The sequence below is a fragment of the Oikopleura dioica genome, chromosome PAR (assembly GCF_907165135.1).
Source record: "Oikopleura dioica chromosome PAR, OKI2018_I68_1.0, whole genome shotgun sequence".
In the NCBI taxonomy this organism is placed as follows: Eukaryota; Metazoa; Chordata; class Appendicularia; order Copelata; family Oikopleuridae; genus Oikopleura; species Oikopleura dioica.
In genome coordinates, this window is record NC_137293.1 from 908,681 (window position 1) to 925,253 (window position 16,573).

The window sequence follows — 16,573 nt, forward strand, 5'->3', positions numbered from 1 at the left end:
ATCCTGAAAAATAACAAAAAAGCAAAACCGCAAATTTGTAAAAATTGTTAGCTGGATTCACTCGTCACCTGAAAATGTCAAGTGTAGTGACACCTGCATCGCACGGGCGCGGTCTTTTTTGAAGAGCTTCCTTTTGCACTTGTCGTTTTTGACCGAGGATGATTTATTGCTCGAGCAAGGCGTCAATAAAACAACCTGTTGAGGCCATTTCTTATTCATTCGAAAAGGTTGAGCCAGGATTCTATATCAAAATAAATACAGAAGTGGATACACACTTGATCGATCCAACTGTTTTTTGAGACATTTATTGGCTTTGATTTATTATTAATAAATAGGCGTTTTTTTCTTGAAATAAATTTTTAATGAAAAAGATAGTAAAATTATCTTTTATCAAGTAAAAATTGCAGAAAAAAACCGTGGGAAAGCGACAATTTATCAGAATTGACGTCGTGATTCCCCCCTCAGATTGATAGTCACTGATAATCATCAGTATCAGTTTTTGAAGATGATCTTCGTCTTCGAGACCCTCCGAGCTGAGGATCGAAAATGTAACGAAACAGAAAGCGACGATTCTTTTGGCCTGGGCAGTTTGTTAGTGGAATCAAGGCTTGGAGCCCATCTGTTTGATTCTGTGTAAATACAGTTTCTTCTGAATTATTCACTGTAAAGATTTCTAGACAAATTCTCACTCGGAAAAAACCTGTCAAGAAATCTTTACGGCGAGAAGAACAGTATTCAACAGAGCCTACAGTTGAAATGGCCTGACCAACTTTTTGATTCGTTTATTAGCCACGTGATAAATGACCTAAAATGAACAAATTGAGGCTTTCAGTATATCAGAGTCAAGGAACCTTTTTACTAGAAATAGCCAAACAAGTTGTTATTCCCTAATTTTTGGTAGAAAGATTTTTTAAAATCTGAAAGCCTAAATTTATTCATTTTCGATCGTTTATCACGTGGCTAATAAATGAAATAAATATTCAGCAATTTTCAAAAAGAAAATAATTGCAACAGAAAAAACTGTCTCGTGACCGTGAAAATGGAAAAACACTGGCACACGAGTCTGAGAGAGGTCCGCTGAGTCAGCTCTGCTTGTTTTCGAGAATTCATTCAAAAGTCCGCGCTGGTTCTGCGCGGCGCCTCGCCCCGCCGGCCAATCAGCGGGGCGCATTTTGAAAGTGGCGCTCTCCCGCCAAATGCCTCCTTCACAATCCTCGCGTGTCAGAACGCTTCGCGCTCAAAGCACAAAAACACGACGCTTTTCTTTTTTTCAAATCAAACCACTTTTTCAAAAAGACGTAGTAAAATCAACTTTTCCAAAAAAATCTAGAAAAAAAACTTTTTTCGAGACGAAAGAAGAAATCTTCCTGAAGCAGAAAAAAAGAGAACGATGATGAAGGCAAAGAGATGCCTCTTTGGACCCAGCGACCCGGAATTGACACACCGACAGTACAATGAAAGCTTGAAACAACATCTACAGGTACGTAATCGGATTTACAGTGATTTTTGTGGATCTTTTGTTGATAATGTCAAATTTTGAGGGCAATAGGTTTGATGCTAGAAATTAGGATAAATATTTGCAATCAAGGTTTAAGAAGTCATCTTACTGTAAAAAGACAGTAAGAACATCTCATAAAAGCTTATTTCGCTATTTTGCAGTGTATTTTGTGACCAAAAACAGCCCCAAAACAAGCTTTTGTGTCAGTTTTTCTATTGTTTTCACTCTTCTTTCTCATATTTTTCCAAAACAGAAGAATATTACTGTATGAAACTGAGTAATTCGCTGACAAAATTACCTTACAGATACGCTGCTATTATAAAACTACAGCTAAAGTGCGGAAACTCAAGTATTTCAACCGCTTTTGATTAGTTTTTCAATTAATTACGAACGAAAAATCATTAAAAATGAAATTCTGTAGTAATAAAACTCCAGAACTTTGTCCAATTTTGACCGATCAAGGAGATGAAGGGCTCAAAATTGAGACAAAAGCATCTTCTTATCGATTCATTTATCGAGCGGGTTGGGATAATCCATCAATTAACCCAAAAAAGAAACGCGAAACAGACTGTTTATATCCACTTTGGGGCGCCAATCTTCTTCCAAGGAGATTGCAATTAAAAGCGGCCTTAGCGGGCTTTTCAAGGAGATTTTGTCAGTTTTAGACTTTCTCCAAAACTGAGAGCCACCTGTTTTTATGAGCTTCAAAGGATCATTACTAATTCCGTCATTTTTTTCTGAAATCGTGAACGAGGCCGTGAATCAGTCGTAAAATTCGCGCGGTTTTACGATTGATTCACGGGCTAAGCTCAAATATTCTGTATTCCTCTGATCGCTAAAAAAGGATCAAAGGAATACAGTATGAATGAGACAGTTCTGCCTACAGCTGGGCTCGGCAACCTGTGTAGAATCCTGAGTCAGGGTTCTGAAAGAGTGCTTATGAAAAGCCGCTTAGCTCAGTCAGGATAAGATTTTTGCTCTTTCTGCACTCTGACTCAGGGTTTCCACGCAGGTTCTCGAGCTCAGTGGAATGCCCCACTCCGGTATCTTTGTGACTGTAAGAGCCGAACTTTTCCCTCTTCGTCCCAAAGAATGAGAATTATTTGATTCGTAGTACGGCCAATTTCCCACTAGTTACAGTGACTCTGCCTCAAAACCAGCTACTACGAGCAAACGGCGCCATACTACTACTCAAACAGTTCCATTTACCCGGCATTGAGTTTTTGAGTGTCACCGTTTTGCGCGCAAATTTGCCCTTTTCTTACAATTTCTATTTGCTTTTCCAACTTTTCGAAAAGTTAGAAAAATGTTTTTTTTTGAAATCAAGCCAAATTGGCTTTGAAATTATTTCAATGCTTTTCCAATTTTTTTCCGGAGAACATGTTACGCAGCTAATCTAAATAAACAACGGAAAGATTTTGAATTCTTTTCTCGGATTAATAGCGCTATCACGTGTCTTTTTATCCCGATTTTTATTGTAAATAAGGTGGATTAAAGTTGATAAAGAGCTGTTTGTAGGAGCTTTTGAACGCTTAAACTGGTCTTATGATAAAAAAGTAGATATAGGGAAAATATGATGATGCGTAAAAGGTGTCATTATCCACGCTTGATAACATTTTTTTACGAAATGATAAAAGCTTGCCAGAATTTTATGGCTCAAGATCCAGAAATTCTTGGACCCCTGCCAGAACTCGGTCGGGAATTCAAGCAAGCCTGAACTTTTTAATCTCAATTTATGACATCAACAAAGCGCTGTCCCATCAAAAAACTCTTCAACAGTTCTTTCTATAAAATAATCGCTATTTTCAGAACGCCGAAAAAGACTGGAATTTCAACTTCGCAGATGAAAATCCGATCCTTTCCTCCGAAGCCCGCTACAAATGGGAAGTCGTTCGGTAAGTCCAAAATCAGCACAATGACGTAACGAATTCTCAATTCAAAAAGAAAACTGAAAAAAGACCGCTCCCGCTCTTTTGGGAGCTCATCCCTTTTCGCGCACAGTTTGAATTTGACGCGCTCAATTTGAATTCGCACAGTTGAACTCAAGGCATTTTGAAGTCTGAAAATATTTTGAAGCCACTCCTCTTTCTTATTATTGTTTTTCAGATCAAGCTCAGTGCCACCTGTCTACCGAAGCAAACGGTTATTTGATCCCAAGGCGCCAAAGCAAGCAGCTGAAGTTGAACAGAAAACACCAAAAACCTCCCGACGCTCGAGCAAATCTGCCACTCGCAGCGCGAAAAACTCGCAACTCGCCAAGAAGTCAACTCAAACCACAATGACAGGTAAACATAATAACAATTTCCCGATGAAAAAATATCGGTTTTTTGGATGTTGAAAAACAAAAAAGCAACTTTCTTCTATGTTTTCAAAGCTCGTTTATAAGATCCGATCTTTTTGTCAATTCTATCTCTTCAAAAGCGCTTCAACTAATCGTTGCTCTAGAAATGTTCACCGTGAAGCGTCAACGATCCAGCATGCCGAAGAAAGTCTCCATGGATCTTCCCGGCAGCACTTCCCCCGAACGCGTCTTTGGCGTGTTGACCCGATCCACCTCCCGTGTTCACACTAGGTAATAGTTTCTCCGACCCTTCTCTTGCTAATCAACTCCTTTCAGATCCACTGCGAAGCGTCACCTCCCATTTGGTCACTGAAAAAGACGATTGTCGGACTTTATTTGGCTACCTCGTTCAACAAGCTCAATAAGACCTCTCCTACTATCTAAAGCGTATTCGCCCGTTTTCTATTTTTATTTTCAATTCTAGCTTTTCCCGCCTTTTTTCTTGTTCGGCCGCCCTTTTGTTTTCTCAGTTTCCCAACTTTCTCCACTTTTTTTATTTTTTGTCGAGTCTCTCACATTCCATTTCACAAACTAAATCATCGTCGAAGCTTTTCCTTCTTTATCCCTTTTCGCTGTCTCTTGAATCGCCCGCTTCTTCAGGCTTCGAGAAGGGATGTAAAAGTGCATCTTAAAAACTTCAGATGAAAGCGATACAGAAAATGTTCATTATAAAATCACTTCAAAAAGGACCGAGAGGGAGCTTATCTACCTGTTCTTTCTTCTTTTTGAACTGTTTTTATAATGACAACTGTCTGTAACAATCTCTCAGTCAAATTTGAAGCTCATTTTCGACCTTCTCATTTCGCCAAGAGACCCATCAGAAGCTTATTTCACTAGAAATCGACCTGGACGATCGAGGGGTCGATTTTCTACCGAAATAAATCAGTCTTTTCTACGTCAACTCACAGCTTTTTTTCCGGGCGGCCTGACTTTTTTGCGCTCTAGAAAAGCGTTTTCAACGCTTCTTATCAATTTTTCCCACCAACTTTTGTAAAGGCTTGCTTTAAATTTTTCCCTCTCTTTCAAATTTTTTAAGGTTACTAATCCCGCCGTCTCTTTATTTTCAATTTTTGCCGGACTTATTATCGTATACTCCCTTTTCTCTCGAATTTAAAAACAAAACAATAGAAAAACCGTTCTCTGTTTCCAGCTACTGCAAGTTATCAAGTTCATCCCACTTCAAGACTTCAACCTCTGTTTCAGCAAGGTTCAGTTTTCAAACAAAGTATATATAATAAATCAAAAATCACACATATCAAGATATATTGTCAGGAATATACTTCACTGTTGCCTTAATTCTGTTTGTAACATTAATGAAGATGATTTGACGCATATGATATGCGGCATATTCTATACAGTCAGGTCTTGCAATTGCGAGAACTGCAATTGCGCGGTTTTTGGCGATAATCTCGAAATTTAATGCATTTTCGTAAAGTGCTTCTTTTGATAGTAAAATGCCAAATGAGAACAATAATTGAATATGCAAACAATTTTTTACTTTTCTAGAGACAAAAAAATAAAAATAACGTAAGATTTCAGCATACGTTTATATATTACGCAGAAAAGAGGCGAAAAGGTCAATAAGATTGTCCCATTTTCAAAAAAATTGACGGCTTGCAATTACGTGGTTTTAGGCGAAAATCCCGAAAAATAAAAACGCGCAATTGCAGGACCTGACTGTATATAAGCCGCATATAAAATGAATCAGACAATGCAGAATGAACTACTTGGTATAGAAAAAAGAGCAGGTCGAGCGAAATCATCAAGATGAGTATGAACTATCTCGGTGGCTGTAACGGTTTCTCCATTCCAGTTGATATTTTGAACTACTTTTCCCATTTCTCCACTGAAAACGTAAAATCGATCAACCAAATTAAGCGCAGAAGCAATATTCTGGTGCTGAACCGATGTCATTATCTAATTTATATGCGGTATCCTTACTGTCGAGACTTGTCCAACATTTCTCCACTGATCATCTTTTAGGAAGAAAACATTAAAGTTCCCCCCATCCCCGGTGTTCGTCCAGCCAGAGATAACAATCACTCCTTCATCAACATCAAAACAAACATGAGATTTGATATTCAGGCTCACAGAGTCTTGCCACCCATTTTCTTTTAAGATTTCGACAGAATCGGTACTGAGTCCGGCAACAACGAGAGGACACTCGCCATAATTTGCCAGACACGTATATCTTTAAGATAAAGAGCAATAAGATCGAGTTTCTATTGTTACCGATGGCTATAGTTTGTTGAGAAGGTTTCTTCTGCTTTCACGCCGTCGAAAAATTGACAAGATGTATGACCACTACTACCGAAGCAAAGCAGAACTGAACGTTTTGTGGATTTTATTTTCTGTTGAAATAAAAAAAATGATTTGGATGACCCTCTTAAATCGGGTTTTTGTAAGGTCATCTATCGGATTTTTGTAGGGTATTTTTGTCGGGTTTCTCTTTGGATCAACTCATCAGTTTCTTTATAGACAGCCCCCAAAGTTCTGTACCCGACGAAAACCCGACAAAAACCCGATCCGAAAATTCCGACTTCAAGAAGACCCGAGGAAAATCCGATCGGGGGCATTTGAAATCCCCGGATTTCGGGGGCATTTGTTGATCATAGTATGTTGGCTTATTAGTGTTCCTAGAAATTTAATACATCATGAAAACTTGTTCGGAGCAATCTTTGACCAATAAAAATATATAATTTTAGCATATTTTCGACTTTTTGTCATTTTTCATCGAAAACTTAAATTGTCAAGCGCGACTTTGAGGGTGTTAGAGTCGAGGTAGACCCCCAAAACTTTAAGCCTCAAAATCGTTTTTGACCTGTAGATTCTACTTTATACATAAACTTTATACATAAGTATATATTGATAAAGGTTGACAATTAAAAATAATAAAGATTGTTAATCAAAGATAAACCTTTGTTTATTTTGTCCATCGTGAGTGTCGCCCCTTCGTACAGATTAAAATCTTGAACCAATTGAATTTGTTGCTCGACAAAACTACAACCAACAAGTTTTGCAACCTTTAAATAATATTTGAAAAAAATTTATACGATACCGAGTCCTACTTTTCGTGGAGCGCCTGAACCTCCAAAAATATAATGTTCCCCATTCAAAGTTCCAAAACCAACGCGTTCAAGATATCCTTGCGCTGGAGTGTTGATGACAACATTTTCTACAATCGTTTCTTCTGCTGTAAAAATATAGGAAAGTCTGTTGCTTCCTTTGTCGGACAAGACGAGAACTGGAAGACTATTTCCAAGAGAGTTACCACACTATAGTATTAACTCTGTTAGAAAATTTTTTTCGCTAAAGAGTGAAAGTTTTCTTGCCAAAGCTTACTCAGCTCGGTAATTTTGCAATTCTGATCTCACCGAGTATGATGGACAAGGACATCCATTAGAGCAATTTGACATGCATGGACAATTTTCTTTCGCCACGAGAAATTCTTCAAAGCATTTTGAGTAGCAATCATTATCAGTTGGGCTGCACATAAGTTGACATTTCACCTATTTTGTCACTGAATTTTCCACTCGTAGCAAAAATGAACCTGATCATCGATAGCTTCCTTAATGCATTTCAATGTATCTGCATCTTCTTCTGGATTCCTGCAAACACAATAGGGACTTTCACATCCTTCGCATCCATCCAAACAGTTCAGATTGCAGGGACAATCTTCCGCACAATCTAACCGATCGCTTTCGATAATAAATTCTTAATAACCTACAGACAAAATTTTCCAAGCAAAGAGTCTCACAAACATGATCAGCACAGGCATTTCGACAATCCAAATAGCTCATTCTGCAAGTAGCCTCGCATTCCTCGCCAACATCCTGATCTGGGCATGTTCTCTGGTTGAAACCGATCGCTTGTTCTTTTTCTGTGTTTCAGATTTTTTCTCCTAAAAGCTTGAAAGGCTAAAAATTTCGAAACTTTCCAGGTATGAACCCCTCAGCGACGAGAAATAAAAGCGGAAGTATCATTCTCGGTCTGATCTAACCGAAATGAAAAGCTTTCAAGTTCTTGATTCTCTTGAAAACACGTGTTTTCTTCTCACAGTTTTTTTCGTAATGAAGCCGGTTCTCCTAAAATTTGATGACACTTGCACAATTCTCAGCAAAAAGGTAAAAGAATCTATTGAAATTAAAAATTTGTTGAATTCTATTTGAAGAAATGAATAAATAATCAGTGAGCAGGAACTTCGACAAGATTTTTCTTTATCTTCTCAATGTATTCTGGATATTTGGCATCTTGTTTGCAGCCGCGGTGAACGTCAAAACGCCAGAATCGCATTACGCTCTGGTACCATCTGTTGATCTTTGCCGCTCTCTTCGCTCTGATCAGTCGACAGATTCGGCAGTAATCGTATTCATCACGTGCTAGGGAGAATTTCAATGAAGAAAAAAAGCTCGAGAAAGCTTACAAAGAGTGAAATGAGATTCATGAAGAGGTTTGATTCTTTCTGGCCGAAGGGATCGCCAGTCATGGTATTCCATGTAAGCATTGTCGTTTTTGTCCAAATAATCGAGGTAGAAAACTGAATTTTTGTTATGAAAATCTGAGATTTTTGATGAAAAAGAAGATTTTGACAAAAATTGCGACAGAAAACTCAAGTTTTTTGACAATTTTTTCTCTGAAATCTGATTGGCCTATTGGCTGAATGCGGGTATCTGATTGGTTAAAAATTTGAACAAAATTTTAGGTCAAAAATGTCGCAATTTTTCTACTTTCGTGGTTTTAATGAGAAGCTAAGAGGTTCATTTCTCATTATGAGAAAACCTCTTTTTGGAAAAAATCATGTAAAAAACCGGCAGGTAAGTAGGATTACTCAACCGCAGGGAAAGGACTAATCCATTGAGCTACTCGCTTAGGGACCTAAGTCTGCGGCTTCCTCGAATTGCTCCGCGTGGATGAAAGAATTCGGGGGCGCGATTTGCTTCACATCATCGTAGTGCGGTCCAAACACGACTTTTCCCAGGTTGTTCGAAATTCGCTTTATTCAATCAAAAATCATGGTACCGCTTAATTAATCTGAACCTTTTTCCTGGAACAGCGAGAGCGCCGAGAGCATTTCGCCAGAATTTCTCAGAGATGTAGTCTGTACAATGGTAGGCATTTTCGAAGGAGAGGTAGAATTTCATGTGCTGAATTACTGTATCTTCGCTGTCAGAGTTGTATTTTAGGGACTTGGCCATGTTGCCGAAGGATCGTTTTGTTTGATTCTCGAAGCAGGCGCCTTCTCCATGAAGTTTCAGTCCTGCTTCTTTCAAAAAGGGTCGACAAGAAAAGGTCGAATAAATCAAAATCTGATTGGCTAACCGGCTGAATTCGGACATCTTATTGGTCAAAGATCCAACCAAAATTCTGCCCAAAAATTGACTTATCAATTGTCTTGTCGACCCTTTACTATCAGTTTCTGCCCGTAGGTCCATCTCAACCTTGCCCCGGGCGTGTGATCACAGTTTGAAATCAACCAACCAGTGTGAAAGTCTTTCAGCCCCTCTTTTTCATGGTTCTTTAGCTTCAATATTTTCTCCATCATCTGCTCATTGCTCAAAAGTTCCTTCCCACTAACTTCATCAAAATACATCCTCATCGTTTTCTGAATGCTTCCATAGCCCCTGACAATATCCGAATCCCGCTTGTACGAATATGTAATGTTGAAAGAAGAGTCGAATTCCTGAGTGAAAGATTGAAGATTTTGCTGCGAGTCGATATTTTTTATTCCACTTTCATAATTGACGAAAACCCAGTATTGCGAGCTGTTTCGGGTCTCTTTTTTCGATACTCAACTCTCAAGTGCTTTTCGCGCAATTTCGCTATTTCGGGAATTTTTTAAAGTTTTTAGTTTTGTATCGTTTCCTAAAGAAGGCGGCTTGAGTTGTTCATCTTGAGAGCGGCCTCTTTTTGCCGGGTCCTTTTTTCGTAAGCGCTCGTCTTCTGCCTTTTGAAAGGAGAGAAGTGGTCCGTTGTTGATTATTACCGCATCGGCTTATTATAATGTGATAAATGAAATAAGAGCAAATCTTACCAGTTTCGTACATATCCCTATCATTCGTAATAAAACACTCTCCACAAAGCTCACGCCCATAATTTTGAAACGGCTTGCTTGGAATCCTCGTCAGCTGGTTCGGGATCAGTCGATTTTCATACCAACCAAGAATCACTACTTTTTCTTCGCGATTTCCTTGAGGGCGCATTTTCGTTCCCCAAATTTTCCCCATCCACTTTTTTCGTTCGCTTGGGGAGAGACGTTGGATGAGTTTTTCGTGCATTTGTTCTCCGGTCATTGTTTTTTGTGAAAGATGAAGTTTATAGGGTTTTTCTTGTTTCTCATTTTTCTCTTGCCTAAGATCTTCCTCAGCATTTCGATCTTCTTCTCTGATTTCATCGATCTTTTCGAGCTCTTTTTCGTAAATTCTTTTTTCTTCGAAAACTTCTCTCTTTTTGTTGATAAGTTCTTTCCACGACGAAATATCTTTCTGTGCGAAAAATGAAACTGGAATCAGCAAGGATAATAAAAAGAAATATTTGAGTTTTGTAAACTCTCTTCTTATCATTTTTTTTCAAAAACGGTAATTTAGAAAAGCACTTCTTTTGAAGATTTGAAGATTCTTGTTTCTCTTTAGCGCTTTCGCTTTTGCGGGAGCGGCGCGCAAGGGTTCAAAATCGGCTGCAGTTAGAAAAAACATTGAGCAGCTTAAAAGTCACGCTTGTGAAACACGCTCTCCGCAAATGTCCGTGTTAATCAAAAAATCATAGTACTAGAATTGAATTTACGCGAGCTCGGGCGAAATGATCTGCAAAAATATACATTAAACTGGTATCCGCTTCTTTTTCATTCGAATAATATAAATCAAAATTTTAAGTACTATAGAATCTTTAATCTACCAGAAAATTTTTCTTGAAGATTATTTTCTAAATTTATTTATCATTCAAAAAAAAAAATATCGAGTTTTAAGATGTGATCGAAAATTTATGCTTGCTAAAAATATTTAGCTTGTTTTGGTTGAATATTATTCTGATTTCAAATAATATACGCATCTTGATGTGTCACAAGCATTCTCGATCTGTGATGGATTCAAGCTAGTAAGGAATTACTCAAGTTTGATTCCAGCGATTTTGATCATTACTCAAGATGGTATTTATTCTTCACATGTGTTACTGAAAAAGACTACTCATAACTCGACCCTATATAAACGCATTTTCAACAATAATTGTCAAGTTCAAAATGTTACTTTTAATCCTTTTATTTTCAATTTCTTCGGCTCTTTGGCCCCCAAAACAAACGCCTCGAATAATTCGAGCAACAAGCGTGTACTACAACAACCAAACTCAATGGAAAGACAAATACGCCAACTGGAATGATCCAGAAACAATTGCCCTTGAAGAAGTATTCAGAAACGAAATAGAGGCGAAGATCGGCGGCGAAGGAGTAACCATTGATATACTCTGGTTTCAATCGTCGAACTACGAATTCAATTCTGGAACCTCAACAGCTGCTGTTTTCTCAAGATTCGAAACGACTGATGAAAACTTTCATACCTACAGTTCTAGCTTCTCGGAGCTTCTCGAAGGTACTTCCTTACCAATTAACTTCCACTGATTTTTTAAGCCCATCCGAATAGCTTTGCGGAATGGAAGACGATGATAGAGCCCCTCCACAACAAGATGAATTTATTAATCGGAATCATTTTTCGCCACCCAACAGAGTGCGATCTCACCGACGATATGACTTCAATTCTTTGCAAAAATCTTTGGAAGAAGGATCAAAACTTGCCTGGAAACAAAGACGGATGCTCGGTGTGGAATACCGATTGGGACAAAACTTCAGATCAACAATATTATTTCAAAGCCGAGGTTCTTGATATGTTTCAGTAAGATACCTCATTTTGTCAATCACGTGATTTATCAAATTTTAGTTTGGATAGGTTTGGGTATATTGGACGATACCCACCTTCCTCGGAACCGGATGCTGACAACGAATTTCCGGTCAACTATTTTTCTTATTTTTGGCTAAAAGAACTGATGAAAAATAGTAACTTCACGTGCATAAAGGAGGGTAATTACCCGGATCTTGCTTATATCGATGGTGAGAACTTCAAAACCACAATTTTCTTATATCTTTTTAGTGCACTACTACGGAGATTCGGACGATCCATTGACTAATAATGAGATAAAGTACTGTTCTTTCGGGGCGGTAGGTTTTCTTCTTGCGATTAGTAGCGTGTTTCTCCGATTTTTGTGAGTTCTAGGATTTCGTAAATGACTCGTTCATATAATCTCCTCTTTTAGCCTCGCAAGAAGATATGCAATATTTTCATTCATCCTCGTCAACCTCATTATGGCAGCTTTTGTGGTGTATTCTTTCTTTCTTTGGTTCGACTTTGACAACGAGTTCAAAACATTTTACATGATGCCAACTTGTTTGTCAATTTCTGTCGCGTACATAATCTATTCGACTCTTGCTTGTTGCTGTTCCAGGTAAAAAAAATTGCAAAGGATTCTTTAAAATTTTGATTTAGGAAGAAATATTGGAGCGAAAAAGTAAAGCCGGAAGATGACGAAGATGAAGGGCAAAAAGAATCAGAAGGCATTGAAGCCCTTTGACGCCGCTTTACTGTCAATAACTTTTCTTCAAAATTTCTCTTATAAGACTTTATGTCATTTTGATCTGTTTGGAGAACAATAAATAATTAATCATTCGAAATGAGTAGTATCTCATTATTATTTCTTTGACAAATTCTGTGACTAGTTCATCTTCTGGAAGCATTATTTATTTTTCACGGATTGATCCCAAAACAACTTACTCATTAACGCCTGAAACTTGCATTCCATTTTTACTTCCCATAAATCGACCAAAATGATTTTCTTTTCCCTCCTTTTTTCCTTTTCTTCTGCTTTATGGCCCCCAGAGAGTTGGCAAGAACCACGTGTAATCAGAATAACTAGCTGGTACTTCAACAACTCAGTAGAATGGTCAGAGGACTATCGAAACTGGTCTCTTCCCCAAACGCTTGAGCTTGAAGAAGAGTTGACAGCTCAAATAGAGTGGAAAATTGGCGGACCAGGGATCGACATTGACATTCTTTGGTTCGACGAAGGGTTGACAGAGAATTCGATGGTTGGAACAGCTGCTTATTTCTCGCGATTCGAGCTAACCGAAGAAAATTTTCATAAATATGAGGAAGATTTGATGGCTCAAATGGAAGGTTCTTCCGATAAAACTACTTGCTTGTTAATTATTTTCTTTAGAAAATCCCGAAAGCTTCCCAGAGCACGAAGACTCCAATGAAATCGAAACAGAAATCGCAACTTTACTGAATCCAATGTGGTTTGAAGGCGAAATCTACTTTATTGGAAATATAAGTTGCGATATCATTGATCTTCAAATTGATGTGAACAAGATTTTATGTCAATATCTCTGGTAAAAAGCCCTTTTGATCAATTTTGACTCGTTTTTCAAGGTCCGAGAAAAATGAAGGTTGTTCAACATCAAATTTCGAACGAAGCGATGATTACCCAGAAAACCATTTTTTCTTTCAAGGCGAAGTCAAAGATCTTTTTCAGTATATGGTTTCGTAAAAAACTTTTTCACAAAAATTTCAGTCGCAAGCAATCGAGAATCGCGGTTCCTAATTTTGATGAATCATTTGTTGGTGGAGTTTACCCGTTCGACCTCGCTTCTTACTTTTGGAACCGACAAGAGTTCATGAATTTAACATTTAATTGCATTACGACTGAGAATTACCCGGTTCTTTACAAACTTGAAGGTCGATATTCGTTTCAATGACGATTAAAATCGCATTATTTCAGCCGATTATGATACAGTCACGATGTACGAGTATATATATTTCTTGATTGGAGCCGGAGTTTTTCTGATTGCCATTTCTTGGGCTTCTTTTGGCTGCTGGTTTATCATTTCGACAGTGTAACCGTAATCAGATCATTTTAGCTTCTCGCAAAGATGCGTTCGAATTTCCTCCTTGATTCCAATTCTCCTCATAGCCGCTTTGGCGACTCTGTCATTCCTTCTCTGGTTCAACTTCGACAACGAATTCCAAACCTTCTACATGTTTCCGACTAGCATCACACTCGCCGTCTTATTGCTTATTTATGCGCCTTGTGCTTGCTGCTGTCTCAGGTAAAAACATCTATACTCGTCAATTCATCAATATTTTATCAAGTGGAAAACGAAGAAAAATCGTCATAAAAACGGCAAAATCGGAAAAAGAAAAAGTCGGCCTGTCAAAACTCTAAAAGAAAATCGATTTTTCTTCTTGTTTCTGTGAATCATGTGACTTTGATTATGACCAGGAAATATATATTAGCGATTTATAAAAACGAAAGTTTATTTGCTTATTTTCTTCTTCCACTTTTTCATGGCTAAACCGACAGGGGCAAAAGACCGGACTTGTTTTTGAAGAACATCGGAAGATGATGAGTTTCTACTGAGTCTCTCGGTCACTCTAGAAGACTATTTCAATTGGAGAAAAAAATTGTATGTTACCTTTGTTTGAAACGGCATTGATCATCCGAAGCTATAGTTGCTGTGTGATTTGATCGTATTCTGAAATTTGCGCATTATGACCCAGATTTTGGCATAAAAGAAAGCTATCTCCAAGAAAAAAAACATTATTCTGACACGAGTCTTCGCTTCCAACTTGGCTTACTGTCAGAAAATGAGCACTTAGTTGACGCAAAATTGAAAGCTATTAGAGCGGTAGTCATGGCCGGGACAGAACTTAACTGAATGTCTACTCGGGAATAATAAAAATCTTACAGACAACCAGTCTTAGTCAATTATTAAAAAGCAACAAAAGTATGTCAAACCCTTAATAAAAGCTCTTCACAAGCACGAACCCTAACTCAAAATCGTTTTTTGACCCGTAGAATCCATTTCTGTGGTCAAAATTATAAAATTCCGAAATTCGATTTTTCGGAATAAGCTGACGGAGGGGAGTCTTTAAAGTCTTGCACTAGCCAAAAAATTTCAGACAAAAATGATTGTTAAAATCAAAGTATTGACACAAATACTGACCTGTAGGTCTGATAATTCCATTTCGGCTTGCAATCTTTACAAAAACAAAAGTCATGGCATTTCTTCCCTCCCATTTTATAGCTCCTTTGACTTCGCGTTTCTCATCTTGTCGATCCCTTCTCTTTTCTTTTTTATCTTCTTCGGCAAAAAATCAAATCAGTCTTGAGTCAGTTTTCTTATTTCGCCCGTCAAATTGGCTCCTGTCAATCTCGCGATGAAAAAATACGTCGATTCTATTCTTCGATTCTTGACGTCTCGGATTATATATCTTTTTCTTTTTTTAATATCGCTCTCGACGGGGATGAAAATTATCAATCCTTTATTCCGCGCTAGCTCCTGCGAGACAGGATAATATTGACAGGGCTAAAAGCGCCGCAGATTTCGAACCGCTGGCGATCGGCAGAGGATCAGAATAACAAAAAAGCAGGCCGAAGGATATATTCAGTTATGCATAGCGCGTTACAGTAGTCTGTCACGTGGTTTGTTTGAGCCCGGAGAACAATGCATTATGGATTGTAGTGCGGACCGCACTGTGCGGTTCATTTTTGAACAGAGAACCCAAATAATAAATGTAAGAAAAAACGAACTTTTTTAAATTGGTTCGATCTCAGATTGACTAAACCGGGCTGGAAAGATAACAACAAAAAATAAAGCGAACGCCCAGATGTTCTACTCAGGATATGTCTCCCGCCGAGCGAGTTGCTTTTCTAGCGCCCTCTTTTGGATACTTCCCGATGTAAAAGACGACGAAAATTTTTGAAATATCATTCTGAATCCTAAAATGAGACATATTTTTCTGGTTCATCATAATACCGCGTTTCAAGAGAAAAAATAAGTTACTTCGAAAATTTTACTTCTAAAATGATTCAACTGCATATTGTACAGCGAAGTCTGGATGCATGTTAGTGATACTGTTATGAGAAAATAAACAACAAACATTTTCAAAAAAATAGGCTTTTCGCTTTTTTGTGAACTAATAGTTTTATTTACAAATTTTCAATTTTCGACGCTTCTTCTTCCGATTCATCTTCTATTAGTGGCGGCGGAGGACTTTTCGGTCCATCCGTTCCATTTCTATCCTCCGGCATATCTTCCAAATCAATGGTCTCATGATTTCCAGAGTCGAGTAAGATCGACTCTTCATTCATATCTGGCAATTTTGAGATTCTCTTGTCCGCCTCGTAGATCGACAGATTTTTACGAATAACAACACTGTCTTTGTTCGGTAACTTCGGAGTTAGGGGGTCTTCTGGGTCTTGCTCGTCTTTCAAAAATGATGAAAAAGTGGATTTCCGGGAAGATATTTATTTTTTAAAATCAGACTCAAGGCATTGCAGCGCATGTTTGGCTCAGAAAAAAATAAGAAAAACCTAAGATTGTGATTTATTGGACTTGGAGGACTTGTTCGACTTGTTTGACTTTGCTGACTTGGCGGAGGCGGCGCTAGAAGAGCTCGACGAACTTGAAGAGCTGGAAGAACTGGAGGTGGAGGACTTTCGCGAAGATTTCTTGGAGGGTTCTTTTGGCTCATCGATTAAGGGTATGTCGTCGGTAATGATGACTTCATCGGGTTTCTGTCAGAGGTTCAAGCACATTGGCTCAGAGACAATAGCGGAAAGAAACTTGCTATGGACCTATTCCTTTGGCTCCTGAGATTTTGTCATGTCTAGCTCGCTCCTTGCCGGTTTTTCAG

General features: G+C 38.2%; 6 protein-coding genes across 6 annotated transcripts; 3 read left to right on the forward strand and 3 right to left on the reverse strand.

Moving 5' to 3' along the window:
* Positions 1 to 1,147: 1,147 nt before the first annotated feature.
* Positions 1,148 to 5,098, forward strand: LOC145704262 (uncharacterized). The gene is made up of 5 exons (XM_081781708.1): positions 1,148 to 1,480; positions 3,308 to 3,393; positions 3,605 to 3,783; positions 3,944 to 4,070; positions 4,116 to 5,098. The coding sequence occupies exons 1-5, from the start codon at positions 1,391 to 1,393 to the stop codon at positions 4,150 to 4,152; spliced, it is 519 nt and encodes a 172-aa protein (XP_081637834.1). The 5' UTR covers positions 1,148 to 1,390; the 3' UTR covers positions 4,153 to 5,098.
* A 14-nt stretch (positions 5,099 to 5,112) lies between these two features.
* Positions 5,113 to 7,708, reverse strand: LOC145704260 (uncharacterized). Its single transcript, XM_081781707.1, has 8 exons — positions 7,567 to 7,708; positions 7,390 to 7,526; positions 7,214 to 7,348; positions 6,908 to 7,114; positions 6,757 to 6,862; positions 6,072 to 6,165; positions 5,781 to 6,030; positions 5,113 to 5,738 (listed from the first exon to the last, which is right to left on the reverse strand). The coding sequence occupies exons 1-8, from the start codon at positions 7,637 to 7,639 to the stop codon at positions 5,544 to 5,546; spliced, it is 1,197 nt and encodes a 398-aa protein (XP_081637833.1). The 5' UTR covers positions 7,640 to 7,708; the 3' UTR covers positions 5,113 to 5,543.
* A 316-nt stretch (positions 7,709 to 8,024) lies between these two features.
* Positions 8,025 to 9,563, reverse strand: LOC145701031 (glycoprotein 3-alpha-L-fucosyltransferase A-like). Its single transcript, XM_081778261.1, has 5 exons — positions 9,240 to 9,563; positions 8,886 to 9,096; positions 8,715 to 8,809; positions 8,263 to 8,376; positions 8,025 to 8,218 (listed from the first exon to the last, which is right to left on the reverse strand). Exons 1-5 carry the CDS (start codon positions 9,433 to 9,435, stop codon positions 8,025 to 8,027), a joined length of 810 nt encoding a protein of 269 aa, XP_081634387.1. The 5' UTR covers positions 9,436 to 9,563.
* Positions 9,564 to 9,627: 64 nt separating this feature from the next.
* LOC145701033 (uncharacterized) lies at positions 9,628 to 10,407 on the reverse strand. Its single transcript, XM_081778262.1, has 2 exons — positions 9,871 to 10,407; positions 9,628 to 9,830 (listed from the first exon to the last, which is right to left on the reverse strand). The coding sequence occupies exons 1-2, from the start codon at positions 10,397 to 10,399 to the stop codon at positions 9,628 to 9,630; spliced, it is 732 nt and encodes a 243-aa protein (XP_081634388.1). The 5' UTR covers positions 10,400 to 10,407.
* A 663-nt stretch (positions 10,408 to 11,070) lies between these two features.
* On the forward strand, positions 11,071 to 12,540 carry LOC145703691 (uncharacterized). The gene is made up of 6 exons (XM_081781076.1): positions 11,071 to 11,416; positions 11,455 to 11,716; positions 11,762 to 11,931; positions 11,972 to 12,083; positions 12,135 to 12,323; positions 12,365 to 12,540. The coding sequence occupies exons 1-6, from the start codon at positions 11,071 to 11,073 to the stop codon at positions 12,447 to 12,449; spliced, it is 1,164 nt and encodes a 387-aa protein (XP_081637202.1). The 3' UTR covers positions 12,450 to 12,540.
* Positions 12,541 to 12,702: 162 nt separating this feature from the next.
* On the forward strand, positions 12,703 to 14,153 carry LOC145704360 (uncharacterized). The gene is made up of 7 exons (XM_081781811.1): positions 12,703 to 13,051; positions 13,095 to 13,266; positions 13,307 to 13,408; positions 13,449 to 13,612; positions 13,656 to 13,752; positions 13,795 to 13,983; positions 14,027 to 14,153. Exons 1-7 carry the CDS (start codon positions 12,703 to 12,705, stop codon positions 14,097 to 14,099), a joined length of 1,146 nt encoding a protein of 381 aa, XP_081637937.1. The 3' UTR covers positions 14,100 to 14,153.
* The last annotated feature ends 2,420 nt before the right edge of the window (positions 14,154 to 16,573 follow it).